This window comes from Pristiophorus japonicus, chromosome 2, assembly GCF_044704955.1.
Source record: "Pristiophorus japonicus isolate sPriJap1 chromosome 2, sPriJap1.hap1, whole genome shotgun sequence".
Classification (NCBI taxonomy): domain Eukaryota; kingdom Metazoa; phylum Chordata; class Chondrichthyes; family Pristiophoridae; genus Pristiophorus; species Pristiophorus japonicus.
Window position 1 is genome coordinate 299938105 of NC_091978.1, and position 18740 is coordinate 299956844.

Below are 18740 nucleotides of genomic sequence, written 5' to 3' on the forward strand. Positions count from 1 at the left end.
GCCAATTACCACCCCATCAGTCTACTCTCAATCATCAGCAAATTGATGGAAGATGTCGTCGACAGTGACATCAAGCAGCACTTACAAAAATCCGCTTACCGACGCTCAGTTTGGGTTCCGTCAGGACCACTCGGCTGCAGACCTCATTACAGCCTTGATCCAAACATGGACAAAAGAGCTGAATTCCAGAATGATTGCCATTGACAGCAAGGCAATATTTGACCGACTGTGGCACGAAGGAGTCCTAGTAAAACTGAAGTCAACGGGAATTGGGAGGAAAACTCTCCACCAGCTGGAGTCATACCTGGCACACAGGAAGATGGTTGTAGTGGTTGGAGGGCAATCATCGCAGCTCCAGGACATCAGGCCCAACCATCTTCAGTGGCTTCATCAATGACTTTCCCTCCATCATAAGGTCAGAAATGGGGATGTTCGCTGATGACTGCACAGTGTTCAGTGCCATTCGCAACTCCTCAGATAATGGAGCAGTCCATGCCCGCAAGCAGCAAGACCTGGACGACATTCAGGGTTGGGCTGATAAGTGCCAAGTAACGTATGCACCACACAAGTGCCAGGCAATGACTATCGGCAACAAGCGAGAGTCTAACCAACGGCCCTTCACATTCAACGGCATTACCATCGCCGAATCCCCCACCATCAACATCCTGGGGAGTCATCATTGACTAGAAACTTAACTGGACCAGTCACATAAACACTGTGGCAACAAGAACAGGTCAGAGGCTGGGTATTTTGTGGCGGGTGTCTCACCTCCTGACTTCCCAAAGCCTTTCGACCATCTACAAGGCACATGTCAGGAGTGTGCCAACTTGCTTGGATGAGTGCAGCTCCAACAAAACTCAAGAAGCTCGACACTGTTACACTCATAATAAAGCAATACAACTGAATACTGTATGCAATGAGTAAGTGTGACCTGAGCTCCTTTAATTAAACTCCAGAGTGCTGGTATAGCATAGGAGGCCTGCTTATATACAGTGCTCCCAAGGGATGCTAGGATCTCTTGGGACTACAACAGGTAGGCCTTCTGGTGGTGGTATGATACAGGTTGCCAAGGGTTACATACAGACACCATCCAGGACAAAGCAACCCACTTGATTGGCACCCCATCCACCACCTTAAACATTCACTCCCTCCATCACCAACGTACCGTAGCTGCAGTGTGTACCATATGCAAGATGCATAGCAGCAACTCACCAAGGCTTCTTCGGCAGCACATCCCAAACCCATGACCTTTACCACCTAGAAGGACAAGGGCAGCAAACGCATGGGAACACCACCACCTCCACATTTCCCTCCAAGTCACACACCATCCTGACTTGGAAGTATATCACTGTTTCTTCATCGTCGCTGGGTCAAAATCCTGGAAATCCCGCCCTTATAGCACTGTGGGAGAACCTTCACCACAAGGGTTGCAGCGGTTCAAGAAGGCGGCTCACCACCACCTTCTCAAGGGTAATTAGGGATGGGAAATAAATACAGGCCTTGCCAGCGACGCCCACATCCCAGGAACAAATTAAAAAAATCTCCCATTAATCTTCTCTGCTCTAAGGAGAACAAGGAGAATAATCTCAAGTCTCTCTACATAACTAAAGTCCATCAACTCTTGTACCTTCCTCCCTGGTATCATTCTAGTAAATATCATTTGTACCCTCTCTAAGGCCTTGATGTTCTTTCTAAGGTGTGGTGCTCAGAATTGTCCACAATACCCCAGGTGGGCCCTAGGCAATGTTTTATAAAGGTTTAGCATAACTTCTTTGCTTTTGTACTCTATGCCTTTATTTACAAAGCCAAGGATCCCATGTGTCTTTTTAACAACCTCAACTTTCCTGCCATCTTCAAAGACTTGTGTACCTATACCCCCAGGTCTCTCTGTTTCTGTACCCCTTTAAAATGGTACCATTAGTTGATATTGCCTCTCCTCATTTTTCCTACCAAAATGAATCACTTCACACTTCTCTGCATTAAATTTCATCTACCATGTGTCTGCCCATGTCACCAATCTGCCTATGTCCTCCTGAAGTCTGTTACTATGCTCCTCACTGTTTACTACATTTCTGAGTTTCGTGTCACCTGCAAATGTTGAAATTATGCCCTGTGTACCTCAAGTACAGGTGATTAATATGTATCAAAAAACACAATGCTCCCAACACTGACCCTTGGGGAACACCACTGCACATCTCCCTCCAGTCTGAAAAACATCTGTTCACCACTACTCTGTTTTCCATCACTTAGACAATTATGGTTCCACGCTGCCATTGTCCCTTTAATCCCATGGACTTTAATTTTGGTAACAAATCTATTATATGGTACTTTATTCGATGCATTTTTAAAGTCCATATACATAATATAAACTGCACTACCCTCATCAACCCTCTCCATTACTTTGTCAGAGAACTCAACCAAGTTAGTAAAACACAATGTTCCTTTAACAAATTGGCTTTCCTTTATTTCCAGGCAAATGGCAGACGTGACAATTAATTTTGTTCCAGATTAGTGTCTCTGAAAGTTTCCCCATCTGACTGGCTGGCCTATAGTTGCTGAGATTATTCCTCCTCTTTTTGGACATTTGCAATTCTCCAGTCCTCTGACACCACTCTCATACCGAAGGAGGATGGAAAGATTGAGGCCAGAGCCTCCAGAATTTCCACTCTTAGGATGCAACCCATCTGGATCAGATGACTTTTCTATTTTGAGCGCTGTCAACCTTTTAGCTACCTCCTCTTTATCTATTTTTATCCTATCCAATTTCTCTACTACCTCCTCCTTTACTGTGACAGTGGCAGCATCCTCTTCTTTAGTAAAGACAAATGCAAAGTAATCATTTAGTACCTCAGCCATGCCCTTTGCCTCCACAAGAAGATCACCTTTTTGGTTCCTAATCACTCCCACACACCATGCGAGACTCACATCGGCAGTTTCAGAAACACTTGTCTATCCCTCTGAATATCAAATCCCTGTGACAACTACATTTCTACTCTTTGCTGTGCCTGCCCCCGTGCAGTCATTTTCTCCATAGTGCCATGGATCTGCTCTGGACTGTACTCCCCCGATGTGATGTCACCCTCAGTACTGAAAACTGGTTTGAGAGTGCCACACTTCTGGAGGATTCCATCACATCCTGCCTCTTCCAAACCTGTCAGATGGCCACCCACTTACTATCCTTTTGAACTGTCTGTGGCTGTGGGTTGATCACCTTGTGGAACATGCGATCCACAAAATCCTCAGCCTCCCGTATGTCATGTATGTAACCACAATGTAACACCACTGTATTACTGTATACACTCAACCTAGATGCACACCTTGACTACAAGGGGTGAACTTGTGGGAGACACTCCTTACCTGATCACACAGGTATAAAAAGGGAGCTCGCACGCAAGGTCTTTGGAGTCCTGTGATTAAAGAGTTAAGGTCACCGAGTGACCTTGTCCCCAGAATGTGCCCTGTGTGGTTTCATGCTGTAAAGTAAGGACTTTACATTGCGACGAGAAACAGGAATTCACGACCCACGAGAATCGCCACTGGTAGCACAGAGGAACGGTACTATGTTGGGGAAGTCTGGGACGATTTTGTCGAGAGGCTTCAGCAAAGCTTTGTTACAAAAGAATGGCTGGGGGATGCAGCAGCCGACGAGCGAAGAGCTCATTTTTTGACCAGCTGCGGATCAAAGACTTACGCGCTCATGAAGGGCTTACTAGCACCCGAAAAGCTGGCGGACAAAACCTTTGAAGAACTTAGCAAACTGATTGGGGAGCACCTCAAACCGGCGAGTAGCATACATATGGCCCGACACAGATTCTACACCCACCGACTTTGTGAAGGACAGAGCATACCCGACTTCATAGCGGACCTCCGGCATTTGGCCAGCCCCTGTAAGTTCACAGACGCCTGCAGGGGGGAGATGCTCAGGGACTTCTTTATCGAGGGCATCGGTCATGCAGGAATTTTCCACAAATTAATTGTGACCAAGGATTTGACCTTGTAAGCGGTGGCGTTGATGGCTCAAACTTTCATGGCGGGGAGGAAGAGACGAAAATAATATACGCGCGCAATTCTGTCTCTAACGCGGTGATGGATCAGGGAGTCAACATCATCAATGTGACTCAGAGCCCCGCAGGCAGGCAGGGGCAGTCCGACACTCCCCCGGCAGCAATAGACCCCAGAGTAGGACTTCAACAGAAACAATGGCAGGCTGAATGGACATTCACGCCATCACAATGGACAATGCGGCCCGGGATGGGGCCATTGACACCCACTAATAGGGTACTTAAGAGCAGTCAAAGGGACAGTCAGCGCGGAATGCCTGGCCATCGTCCTTTTATTCCCAACAATGGAAACTTTAACTCATGCTGGAGGTGTGGGGGAAAACACTCAGCTAGATCTTGCAGATTTCAACAGTTTGTCTGAAGGAACTGCAACCTCTTAGCTCGAATCTGCAGGAAGTCTACAACCAGACTAATATATGAGGCGGATGGACCAGAAGAGGGTTCTTTGAGGCAGGATGACTTTTGGGGCAAATCGATGGACGCCGAGGTTCAGCGAGTCCATGTGGCGAATATTCACAGTTCATACACCAGAACGCCACCAATGATGATGAGGGTTTTATTCAACGGTATCCCTGTACGCATGGAGCTGGACACTGGGGCCAGCCAGTCACTCATGGGCGTTCAGCAATTTGAGAAGCTATGGCCACTTAAAGCCAGTAGAACCAAATTAGCACGTATTGAGGCACAATTACAGACTTACACTAAAGAAATCATTCTGGTGCTAGGCAGTGCAATGTTGACTGTCACACACAATGGGTTAGTGAATCGGCTGCCACTCTGGATTGTCCCGGGCAATGGTCCCGCACTGTTGGGGAGGAGTTGGTTAGCCGAGATGAACTGGAAATGGGAGGATGTTCATGCAATGTCATCTGTGGAGCGAAGTTCATGCTCACAAGTCCGACAACAATTCGATTCACTATTCCAACCTGACATCGGGACTTTCAAAGGCACTAAAGTAGTGATACACATCACCCCGGACACCAGGCCAGTGCACCACAAAGCCAGAGCGGTGCCGTATGTAATGCGGGAAAAGATCAAGAGCGAATTGGACCGGCTGTTGAGAGAGGGCATCATCTCGCCTGTTGAATTCAGCGACTGGGCGAGCCCCATCGTTCCCGTCCTAAAAGTGGATGGCACTGTCAGGATCTGTGGCAACTACAAGGCCACCATCAATGAGGTGTCCCTACAAGATCAATACCCGCTCCCGAGAGCGGAGGACCTCTTCACCACGCTGGCAGGCGGCAAGCTGTTCACCAAGTTGGACCTCACTTCAGCCTATATGACCCAGGAACTGGCCGATGAATCTAAACTACTGACCACCATCACCACGCACAAGGGACTGTTCGTTTATAACAGATGCCCGTTTGGCATTCGATCAGCGGCCACGATTTTTCAACGAAACATGGAAAGTCTGCTTAAATCCATTCCTGGAACGATCGTATTCCAGGATGACATCCTCATCACGGGTCGAGATACCAAGGAACACCTCCACAACCTGGAGGAGGTGCTAAGCCTGCCTGCGACTCAAGAAGTCTAAATGTGTGTTCTTAGCTCCTGAGGTTGAGTTTCTGGGCAGGAGGGTTGATGCAGATGGGATTCGGCCCACCGAATCCAAAATAGAGGCGATTCGACGAGCGCCCAGGCCCGGCAACACATCGGAGTTGCGTTCATTCCTGGGACTGTTGAACTATTTCGGGAACTTTCTGCCAAACTTGAGCATGTTGTTGGAGCCGCTACACGTGCTCCTGCATAAGGGATGCGATTGGTTTTGGGGGGACTGTCAGGAACGGGCTTTTGATCGGGCGCGAAACCTACTTTGTTCAAACAAGTTATTGACCCTGTATAATCCCTGTAAAAAATTGGTTCTGACATGTGATGCATCGTCCTATGGGGTTGGGTGCATGTTGCAGCAGGGCAATGCTGAGGTTCAATTACAACCTGTGGCTTATGCCTCCAGGTTGCTCTCTCAAGCAGAACGGGGATATGGGATGGTCGAGAAGGAAGCACTTGCATGTGTCTATGGTGTAAAAAAAATGCATCAGTACCTCTTTGTTAGGAAGTTTGAATTAGAGACGGACCACTAGCCATTAACATCCCTGTTATCAGACAGCAAGGCTATCAATGCCAACGCATCGGTTCGCATACAGCGATTGGGTTCTCACGCTGGCTGCTTATGACTACTCCATCCTGCACCAGCCCAGCACTGAAAATTGCGCTGACGTGCTCAGCAGGCTTCCACTGGCCACCACTGAGGGGGCAGCGGAGCAAAGCGCCGAGATGGTCATGGCTGTCGATGCCTTTGACTGCGCAGGCTCCCCCATCACAGCCCGCCAGATCAAAATCTGTACAGAGATCCCCTCCTATCCCTGATTAAGAAATTGTCCTGACTGGGGATTGAGCGCCCGCACATGGAACATGCCCTGAGGAGGTCAGACCGTTCCACAGATGGATGGATGAGCTCTCTATCCAAGCCGACTGCCTACTATGGGGCAGCTGAGTAGTTATGCCCCAGAAGGGCAGGGAGGCATTCATCAGGGAACTCCACAGCGAGCACCCAGGCATTGTGCTGATGAAGGCCATTGCCCAGTCACACGTTTGGTGGCCTGGAATTGATTCAGACCTGGAACACTGTGTTTGCAGGTGCACGACGTGTGCCCAGCTGGGTAATGCCCCCAGGGAGGCCCCGCTCAACCCGTGGCCCTGGCTCACCAGGCCATGGTCACACATTCATGTTGACTACGCGGGCCCGTTCACGGGTAAGATGTTCCTTATTGTGGTAGATGCGTACTCAAAATGGATTGAGTGCATCATTCTGAATTCATGCACGTCATCCATCACCGTGGAAAGCTTATGTGCAATCTTTGCAATCCATGGCTTGCCGGACATCCGGGTTAGTGATAATGGCCCATGTTTCACAAGCTACGAATTCCGAGAGTTTATGTCGGGCAATGGCATCAACCACGTCAGGACTGCGCCATTCAAGCCGGCCTCCAATGGCCAGGCGGAACGTGCGGTCCAAATCATTCAGCAAGGTATGCTCAGGATTCAAGGACTCTCCCTACAATGCTGCCTATCGTGTCTCCTGCTGGCCTATAGGTCCCGACCGCACTCGCTCACAGGGGTCCCGCCCGCAGAGCTACTAATGAAACGGACACTCAAAACTCGGTTGACCCTCATTCACCCAGTCCTGACCGACATAGTTGAGGGCAAGCAAAAGACATAAAATGAGTACCATGACCGTAATTCGAGGGAGAGATGTATAGAAATAAATGATCCGGTATTCGTCCTCAATCACGCCATGGGGCCCAAGTGGCTTGAGGGCACTGTAATTGACAAAGAGGGGAATAGGGTCATCGTGGTAACACTCAACAATGGTCAGATATGCCATAAGCATCTGGACCAAGTAAAAAAAAGGTTCAGCATCGACACGGAGGAACCTGAAGACCATGAGATGGAGCTCACAACACCGCCAGTGAACGAGCAACAAGAGCAATCAGAAGAATGCACAGTCCCTGCGGTCAGCCCAGACAGGCCGGAATCACCACAGGTGACAGACACTCACGTCAGTGTCCAACAACCAGAGCCCCAACTGCGGCGCTCCACGAGGGAGCGTAGACCATCTGAAAGACTAAACCTATGATCCCAATAAGACTTTGGGAGGTAGGGGGAGAGGGGAGGTGATGTCATGTATGTAACCACAATGTAACACCACTGTATTACCTAGATGCACACCTTGACCACAAGGGGTGAACTTGTGGGAGACACTCCTTACCTGATCACACAGGTATCAAAAGGGAGGTCCCATGCAGGGTCATCGTCTTTGGAGTCCTGTGAATAAATAATTAAGGTCACCGAGTGACCTTGTCCCCAGAATGTGCCTCCTGTGGTTTCATGCTGTAGAGTAAGGACCATATGCAGGTATAACAAAGTTCAGGCTGTAGCCAGAATGATCAAACATACCACTGGTATCTTGAAGCACTGCAACACCTGCAGACAGAGGCATCTCACAATACAATTCTCTCTCCAGCAATTCTAGAATTACTGTCATTTGCAGCATGACATATTACTTCCCACTAAAAATAGGCTTCCATATCCAGATTGATGGTCAAGATTGCAATGCCGATTAATAGGGTGAAATCTCAATGAAGAATCAGCAGTGATACCAGCACAGTAAAAAGGAAGACTGGGGTACCAGGCACTAGCTCCAGAAATATTCCTCGTGCTTGGTCAAAGAGGTGAGCTTTAGGAAGAGTCTTAAAAGATGTGAGGGAGGAGGAGAGGCTGAGGGATTTAGGGAGAGAACAGAATATGGGCCATGGGTAGCTGCAGCCACAGCCAAGAAGTGTGGGGTGGAGGGAGAGTGGATGCATAAGAGGTTGAGTCAGAGGAATGTAGAATTCTATTAGTTGGAGAGTTTAACACTGGAGGGTTTACAGAGATAAAGAATGGCCTTGAAGGGATTTAAACACAGAGGGGCTGAAATTGCTCCTTTTTTGGGGGCGGGCAGGCCATTCCGACCAGGGGTAGCCGGATGGTGCGACTCATGCAGAATTGCCTCCGAAATGGGTTTCTGACCCTCGCTCCGACCCCTTATCGGCCATGCGCCAACCATTTACTGCCCCTCAGTGACCCCTTTCCACCCCGCGAGAGAAATTGTCCCATGGGAGCACATGTTGGGAAGCTGCCAGTGGCTTGGCGGTGCGGCCGCCATTTTATTTTACTTGTCGGCCGACTCCTGAGTCGGCCTGACATTGGCAGCCACTGGTTCAGCCGGGCCGCCAACAGACAGCACGGCAAGCCCTCTTAGGTACCGGGCCGCTGGCCTAGCCTAAACCCTCCCTGGTGGCCCAGTGGGCTTGACGTAGGCCTCGCAGCGTCCCTGCCCTTTATGTGAAGAAAAGGGACATTGCGGCACGTCAGCATGACGCGTACGTTCGCATCGTGCTGAGGAGACTGCCCGCCTTCCGCCCCGCTTCCGACTCTTCCATCCCACTGCCGCCGACAACACCGCCCCGTTCATTTTGGTAAACCAAAGTGCCCAATTTCCCTCTATTCCCCGCCCCATCTGTATTGGTGGTAATTCACCAATTCATTCAAATTATCCGCCCTGGGGCGGAGGGCAATTTCAGCCCCAGAGTATATTTTAAATGGTGAGAGATTGGGAAATGTTGGTGTTCAGGGGGACCTGGGTGTCCTTGTACATGAATCACTGGAAGTTAACATGCAGGTACAGCAAGCAATTAAGAAAGCAATGGTTTTTGGCCTTTATTACAAGAGGATTTGAGTATAAAATTAAATACAACTTACTGCAATTATATAGGGCCCCGGTGAGATCGCACCTGGAGTATTGTGTACAGTTTTGGTCTCCTTACCTAGGGAAGGATATACTTGCCATAGTGGGAGTGCAACAAACATTCACCAGACTGATTCCTGGGATGTGGGGATTGTCCTATGAGGAGAGATTGAGTAGACTAGGCCTATATTCTCTAAAGTTTAGAAGAATGAGAGGTGATCTCATTGAAACATACAAAATTCTTACGGGCTTAACAGGGTAGATGCAGGGAGGATAGCTGAGGAGTCTAGAACAGGGGTCACAGTCTCAGACTAAGGGGTCGGCCATTTAGGACTGAAATGAGAAGAAACTTCTTCACTCAGAGGGTGGTGAATCTTTGGAATTCTCTATCCCAGAGAGCTGTGGAGGTTCAGTCTTTGAGTATATTCAGGACAGAGATCGATAGATTTTTTGATATTAAGGGAATCAAGAGATATGGGGACAGTGCAGGAAAGTGGAGTTGAGGTAGAAGATCAGCCATGATCTTATTGAATGGCGGAGCAGGCTCAAGGGTCTACTCCTGCCCCTAATTCTTATGTTCTTATGGTATGAATTTAAAATTTAGGACACTGGTGGATCTGGAGCCAAGGGGGGTGTACTCCTTTGACCTGCGGGAACGAAATTGGGGGCTGTATTGAGGGAATAACTGGGATGGAAGATTATGAAGGTTTTGCTGGGGACTGGCAATGGATGTGGGCATGGTTGAATGAATCAGTAGCTACACAGGTATCAAGGTAAATAGAGACTAAGCAGTTGTAGGTTTGAGACTGCAGTTCCGTGAAGCTCCAAAATGGCAGTGCTGGTGTCAAATCAGCGTTGCACGCTGATTGAGGTTATTATCTGCCTGCTCTGCATAATCCGGTGACATTAAGCTTCATGTCAGAAGTGTGTTCCCGAATCGAATTTCGCTCCCCTAGTTTTTTGTAAGCCTAGCAAAGATATTGCAAAGTAAGACAAACAGTGCTGCTATAAAATGTATACCCTCTGCGGTATGACAGAAATTAATATTAAAATACAAAGAACGAGTTTTATACTGGTTTGCAAATCAGAGATAAGTGATTTTCCCTTTATATTAGTTCCAGCAACTAAAAGAACTGTGGCTACTGTGTGTCTGCACATATGTTTGGATGTGATCGTGGCCCAGGAGAGGCGCGAGTTCGGGGCCCAGAAGAGGCGAGGGCCCAGGGGCAGCATGGGCCAGCCCACACTGCGATAGGTCCGTGCAGTAGAGCTGGTCTCCAGTCGTCTTGGTTAATCCTTGCCACTGGACCAAGACCTAGCTCTGTCAAGCTCTGCAATGGCCACCACACGTTAAAAAAATCCACGTGCAGGCATTTTCCATCCTTCAAGATTTAGTTCGGGGTCTGGAATTTTAGGTCCTTCATTGAAACACCTGTGAACTTTTTGACGTGGAAGCAAGTCATCCTCATTTCGAGGGACTGCCTATGATGATGAACATGCACACATGTTTGGTAATACAGCAATTTTTCAATCTCGTGCTAGGGCATCCATAAATAGCGCAAAACAACTGTCAAGTTTCAAGAAAAAACTTTTAAAATGTTGAACTAATCTAAAATTAAATAAACAGTGAAAATCATCTTTCAAAATGTGCAAGATACAGTTTCTATAGAAATGCATGTTTTAAAAATCATATTCAAGTGTATTTTTGGGACCTGCAATATTGGATCAATGTTTCAGTCCTGACTTTTATTTCATGGTAATCAATCATTTGCAGGACATGGTCATGACTTTACTTTAGATTAGTTGTTTATGCCAGAGAGCCAGTGTAATAAAATGGACCCAACAAAAGAACTACATCTATAACTCAGACTGCTATTTAGTTTGGTGCTTTTAATGAAAATATTTATCTTCTCTATTTCCAATTAGTATCATTCATGCTACAATTGCCTTTCATTTTAATGATATCTGTACTCTCCTCATCAATCTTATTAAAGTACCTTTCTCTTGTCTGTTAGCTCAGCCTAATTAGACCAAACAACAATTACATTGCCACATCTTGTGGCTTTGAAATGTTCATTTGTAGCTCAGAACTTGTGTTAATTATTTTGCCAAAACTACTTAGAATTTTGTGATTGCAAAAAATGTTCAATGGTGGAATATTGATGTTCCAATGTAATTTCAGTATGAAAATTAATATAAATGAACAGCTACTGTGACTAAATGAGACAAATCATAACAAGTGTCAGGGTTTCATAGAATCATAGAAGTTTACAGCACGGGAGGAGGCCATTTCGGCCCATTGTATCCATGACGGCCAACAAGAGGCTATCCAGCCAAATCCCACTTTCCAGCTCTAGGTCCGTAACCCTGCAGACTACGACACTTCAGGTGCACATCCAAGTACTTTTTAAATGTGGTGAGGGTTTCTGCCTCTACCACCCTTTCAGGCAGTGAGTTCCAGACGCCCACAACCCTCTGCATGAAGAAATTTCCCTCAAATCCCCTATAAACCTTCTACCAATTACTTTAAATTTATGCCCCCTGGTTATTGACCCCTCTGCTAAGGGGAATAAGCCCTTTCTATCCACTATATCTAGGCCCCTCATAATTTTATACACCTCAATGAGGTCTCCCCTCAGCTTCCTCTGTTCCAATGAAAATAAATCCAGCCTATCTAATCTGTCCTCACAGCTTAGATTCTCCACTCCCAGCAACATCCTCGTAAATCTCCTCTGTACCCTCTCCAGTGCAATCATGTCCTTCCTGTAATGCAGTGACCAGAACTGCACGCAATACTCCAGCTGTGGCCTAACCAATGGTTTATACAGTTCAAGCATAAAACCCCTGCTCTTGTATTCATGCCTTGGCTAATAAAGGCAAGCATTCTGTATGCCTTCTTAACCACCTTATCTACCTGGCCTGCTACTTTCAGGGATCTGTGGTGATTGTACAGAAGAAAAATGTAGAAAATAACTAAATGCATATGTTGCAGAAATAAATAAAAATTCAGTTCAAAGGAACATTGACAATTACTGGTTTCGCTAAGAGGATAGGAATCAGAATTGGCTGCAAAATGGGAACTTTTATAGTCTTTTTAATATAACCAGATTTGAATGTTAATGCAGTCTTCAAATAAAAGCTTTTGGTTAAAGATTCTATTCATGAAACTATTTAAATACCAGGCTAATGAGAGGATAATGGTATGATCACCAGGAGATGATAACAAAGCACTTTATTGGGCTACATTCAGCTGTGAAATATATGATTACATCAATAAAAAGGCAGTCACCAATATTTGGGAGTAGAATTTTAATGCTGTAAATAGCCATTAATGTATTTAATTGAAAGGTATTTTTTAATATATAAGTATATAGAAATGTATTATTCTTGACCAATCACATCCCAGAGCTTCAACCAATCAGATCAAACAGAGCAGCATCATTTCAACTATTCAGATCCCAGAATCGTGGAGTGATCTTCAACTTCTTCCCTTGATGGGCACGTAGTCAGGGGAACGGCTGTGCCACCCTCCTAAAACCTCCACTGGCCTGAACCGGTGAGCTGTGGGTGCCAATTGTGGGAGAGCAGAAAATCAGTTGGCTCCCATGCTGAGCTGGTTGGCAGCTCGGGTTCAGGGCAATCCTGGGGGAGTGGACTCACATGGGTCACAGACTTTTTGTGGGCTCCAAGTAAATAATAGCTACAAAATTTTTGTCCGGCCTCCAGTGGTCTCTTTAAGGACCACCTCCGATACTGCTCCACACCTGGTACAACTGGGCAGACCCTAGGCCTGAAAGTCGCAATTGGGGCCCTGCAACCAGTGTAGGTATGTATATTTAAGCTACCTTCTGCCAGGAAAAGGTGGGCGAGCTGCTCGCACATTTACAGATCCACCTGAAAATTGCATCAGGTGGACCTTAGGCATCAAGGGGATGTTGAGGAGCCCCTTGGTGATTTTACACTGGCTGTTACCCATTTTTCTGGTAAGAATTTGGCTTCCAGGCATTGAAAACTGCTCCCCCTCCACCCATTTCTGACTGGTTCAGTCATAAAAGTGACCAATTACATTGTACCAAAAAAAAATATGTGGCATACAGCAACCATGATAGTTCTTAATACCTCCACAGTTAAACCTGCTCCACAGCTCGAGGCTGCCAGCTGTACCTCACTACCTCTTGACTAAACCACTGCATGGAGCAAGACAAAAAGTGCATGCAAAACAAGCCGAGAGTCAGGAAGAAAGAAACACATTTCAAAAAATGATTATGAGCAATAACATGGGATATGAAACAGTTGTTAGCAATTATAATAATAGATTATATTTACCATTCACTTGCAGTATATGAGTCTGGTAGAGCTTTTCATAGCCATCTGCATGACAGCTATAGTTTCCCATGTGAATGGTCATTACCTTGGTTATATAGAGTGAGCCATCATCTCCAAAATCCTATGGGGTAAATTCAGAGCTTTAGTGGAAATTGTTTAATTAAAATGAACATCACATTTTTACTCTTTATAATAGTACATGCATTTATAAAACCAAACAAAACCACGTAAAATAAAAATCCTTATACAATTTGATGTGATGTCACTTTAAAATACCACGAGATTTTATTATTAAGTATGAAAATCACAGATAAGCAACATATTGTAGGAAATTATCTTTATAATAATAAAATGGTAAAGGCACAATTCAAAGTTTTGAAAAAGGCTCAACAATACTATATTTTTTATAGCTGTTGTAAATGCTGCTGCTGTGAGACTAGTTATCATTTAAATTTTAAAGGACAAGTAGGAGCAGTGAATTTTTAAATATATATATGGAAGAGACATGCAGAAGAGAAGGAAAGGGCTGTGAAAGCCTGACAGAAAATTATTCACAGGCATGGAAAAATATTTTATTTTATTATTACTTGATATTTTTCATCAAATTATTTCTAGATCCAAGGCTGTCAGCAGAAGAAATGTATAAATCCATTGTTCAGATCAATAAAAATAGTGAAGAGAAAATCATGAACAAGGATTTATTTTCATAACAAAATCACAAAGAAAATCTTTTTTCTCTCCATTTTCTTTTCTTTTCAGTATGCTAATAAGGTAAATGATCGTAGAACATTAATGTACTATTTAGAATAGAAATATAAGAACAGGAATAGGCCATTCAGCCCCCTGAACCTGTTCCTCCAGTCTATTCGACCATGGCTGATCTATACCTCAACTTCATTTAACCACCTTTTCTCCACATCCCTGATACCCTTACCTAATAAAAATATATTGATCTCCGTCTTTAACATTTTAATTCACACAGCATCCACAGCCTTTTCAGGATGAGAATTCAACATTTCCACTACCTTTTGAGTGAAAAATGCTTCCTGATTTCACTGTTATGTTGCCTAGCTCAAATCTTAAGATTAGCACAGAATCATAGGGCTAGACTTTCCATTATTATTGCTATTGCCCAAAAATGGGCAATATTTCTGGCGTTAGTGGTTGTTTTATTTTTCAGGATCACCGGAATATCACCTATTTTAAAAACCGCGTTTCGCCTTTTTAATTTGGGCAATAGCCTTAGCGATGTGAAATGGGCGATAGCGATTTAATCAGTCATGCAAAGCTGGCATCCATAGTAACGGTCATTCTGCGCATGTGCGTTTTTTATAATCAGCCAATTAACTTTTCCCGCGATTCGGGAGGTCAAGTGTCATCGGGGAGGGAGAGAGAGAAAAAAGGTTGCCGAGGCAATGGAGATGGGACATGAGGAGTCGGGACGGAGTGATGTTGCAGAAGTTGCAAGGAGAAGGAGGGCGAAAGCCTTTTCTGATGAAGCCTGGTCCACGAGGTGGAGACTCGATGGGGCCAATTAACCCGGGAAACCTCCCCCTGGATATACCAGCGAATATGGATGGTCATCGCTGAAGTGGTAACTTTGCTAGCCCATGACTTTAGAGCGCCAAACCAGTGCCACAAGCACTGGAACAATCTGGTGGCATCTGCAAGAGTAAGTAGAAAATTATTAGATTTATAATTGTAATGATGCACTGACTCATTAATTAGAATGTAAATCTGCCAGATTGTAATTAAGCTGGGTAATCCTGGATAGCATCCCTGTTAAGATTTGGATTGAGGTCGGGACTCTAACCCTGGGAGGGCAGGGCCCAGGACTCTAAACCTGGGAGGGCAGGTGTCCCAGGAACCATTCCGTGTAAATGTACATTCATAATGTTGCTGATTTGCCTTAAACTGAATCGACAGTATTATTATTTAAATGCTTTGATCGAAAATTGGGGCCAAAGGAATGACGAAACACTTGACATTTCTACCACTTTAGTTTAGAAGGAGAATTATTAAGTTATATCACTGCTTGTTTGCTGTGAGCAACTCTTTAAATTGGGCACCGTCTTCTTTTTGATTAGGTTGGTGGATGGGGGCACAACTGAGCGCTGAGGGGGCCGCTCAGCTTTGCCCAGACTGTGAGTCTTTCCGGCTGCTGTCAGTCACACAGTGACTCAGCCTGGACTGGGGGAGAGCTGCCTTGGCTCACTGTCTGCCCTGGGACACTAGCTCTGGCCACATGGCGGTCTCCGAGCACAGCCCAGGAAAACGGTGCCCCCTCCCCTCGTGGTCCAGTCATTGCCGAGCTCACCAGCGGTCCTGATTTCCCCCCCACTCGGGGACCTCCATTGATTGCAGTAACCCGGCTCCCTCCCTCAGGTGGCAAATGGCATGGCCCGTGGATGGGGCCTTTCCTGGGGATTGTACGCAAGAGGGTTGGTGTCACGTATTGGTTCCTAACCACGATCTTGTTAAATTTCTTCTCTGAATGTAGATGTTATAACCATGCATCAAATGTATACAAACCGTATTAGCATATAATGTTAACAATGAATAGCACGTGTGATGACTAATTGTGGATTACAATATCTATGTTTCCCTAATAGTACTAAGGCAATTAGCTTATGCCATGCTCTTGTTACGTTTGCAGAAGAAGATATCTAAGAATCAGGTGGAGCAAATGCGGACCGGAGGAGGGCTTGCAGATCTTTTTCAGTTAACCGACCTGGAGGAGCGTGCCTCAGCCCTTGTAGGGGCGCAAAATCGTTCTGCCACCCATGGTGGTGCGATTCTGTTGTTGTGCCACGTGAGTAATGTGTAAACCAGTGGGAATTTAAAGTAATTTAATGCCATTTGATTTTAATATATGAATGATGAAGGAATTGAGTGTAATATCTCCAAGTTTGCAGGTGACACTAAGCTGGGTGGCAGTGTGAGCTGTGAGGAGGATGCTAAGAGGCTGCAGGGTGATTTGGACAGGTTAGGTGAATGGGCAAATGCATGGCAGATGCAGTATAATGTGGATGAATGTGAGGTTATCCACTTTGATGGCAAAAACACGAAGGCAGAATATTATCTGAATGGTGGCAGATTAGGAAAAGGGGAGGTGCAACGAGACCTGGGTGTCATGATATGATAGAGAATTGAAACAGGCTGCATTTAGACAGGTTGAGAAAACACAGACTCCCATGTCTACGTGTGACTGAGCACATTGCATTAAGTCATCAATCAACTTGACATTTCAGGACCTTTGGGTAGCGAGCCAATTAAAGGTTAAAAGACGATCAAATAAGCCAATAAGGTCAAAGAAGGCGAGTTCTTTTCTGTAAATTGAACCAGGTATAAGTACAGCCATTTTGACCATGTGGTCTCAGAAGGACAAAGGCCTGGCTTAAAGCCAAAAACTTGTTGCTGCTGCCAGAATAAAACTACAACCGGAGTTCGTATTTCATTGGAAATTAAGAGATCTAACAATTTTGGCGTCACGAACACGATCGCTGAGGAAAGAAACTGAATTTTGGACATCGGACCTACATACTGAGGTAAGGACTCCTCTTTATAAAAGTCCTCGGTCAAAAGTCTAAATTCGCCTCTCCTTCTACGCGATTCCGAAAGCCTCCGGTTTGCAAACGCTCCGGTTGGTAGTCGGCTCGAGGTCCCATAGACGTCTAACTTCGGCGGTGTGTTAGTTAATTAATCACCGACCCACTGATCGTCTGGAAAGCCTACGACTCGAGACCCCAGTAAAGAAATCAGTATTATGGCAGCAGGAGATAAGAGCAAAGAATTGCCTTCAACTGTTAAAGGCGGGCGGGCACCACCTGAAGTTTTGATAGATGAAATCCTCCAACAGTTGAAAGAATACATAGAGCAACAATTCAACTTATCTAAAACCTGTATTAAGATCGAACAAAAGTACGGAACCTCCAAAGGACAATGGTCCTTGGACGAGATTAAAAGGGTCTGGGGAAAAACGACCTGTATGAAAAATAAAGAGCGAACTAGATGGTCCCTAGCAGTTATGGGCCAGATCCGAAACCAGAATGAAATTATAATGCGTTCCTAACATGATCGAGAACTGACCAGTACAAAGGATCAGTTGCAAGCAGTTTGTGCACAGCTGCGACAGAAAAAGCTTGAACTTGAAAAGCTGGAAGCAGAAGTTAAAGATCTTAAAGGTGAAATTAAAGAATGGAAAAAATCATTAGGTCAAGAGACAGTAATAGGAAAAGGGAAATGTATCGGTCAATTCCCAGGATATCCATGTTTGGATAAATTAAAAGCGCAAACCCGAGGACACGACCGAGGAATAGATACAGATTCTGAATCCTCCGACAATACAGGGTCGGAGGATGAAGAATTAGGGGTACGCTTTGCCCCGTTTAAAAAAAGACGAGTTGTAGTCAAATCGGTAGAGACTGCGGATGAGGGCGGAACCAAAAAAACGAGGAAAAGGGTGTATGCAGAATACTTATTTCATGATCCGGCAGACCCAGAGAAAATTGATAAATGGTCCAAGGAATTGCCCAATCCAAAGAAAGGGGGAGTGAAAACGTGGGACCAATTGGACCGCTTAAGAAGTATATATCAACTTCATCCCTGGGACGGAGTGCAAATTTTGACCATAATGGTGCCAAAAACACAGGGAAGAAAATTGCACGACAAGGTAGATGAAGCTTTGGGGCAGGATGAGCAAGATTTAGATGCAGGATGGGAGGCGATTAAACACTGGCTGCAAGCCGTCAGTCCAGCTAAGACAGACTGGGGAAAAATTGCAGCCTGCCAACAGAAAGGAACAGAGGAGGTCCTGGAGTATGACGAGCGGTTTAGATGCACGTGGCTAGAACATTCGGGTATGAATAATATGGATGAGGAAATGGATGAACAAGTGTTTGGACCCCTGAAAGCAGCTTTCGTGGCAGGTCAAAAGCCAGAACTGTCCAAAATGCTTAAGCTAGTGTTACCGGACTACGAAGGTAGAGGAACTACCTTTGCAGCATTGGTGGATCGATGTAACCAATTAGATCGGGATATGGGAGCTAAAGTCCGAGCTG

At 45.5% G+C, this 18740-nt stretch overlaps 1 protein-coding gene across 5 annotated transcripts in view; it reads right to left on the reverse strand.

Annotated features, from left to right (window-relative positions):
* The window catches only part of fstl5 (follistatin-like 5), a 1328880-nt gene that overhangs the window by 411452 nt on the left and 898688 nt on the right, over positions 1 to 18740 (reverse strand). For all 5 annotated transcript variants that reach the window (XM_070871636.1, XM_070871638.1, XM_070871637.1 and 2 more), the window contains one exon: positions 13681 to 13801. In XM_070871636.1, coding sequence (XP_070727737.1) covers positions 13681 to 13801 — 121 coding nt within the window. The remainder of the gene's footprint in view (positions 1 to 13680; positions 13802 to 18740) is intronic.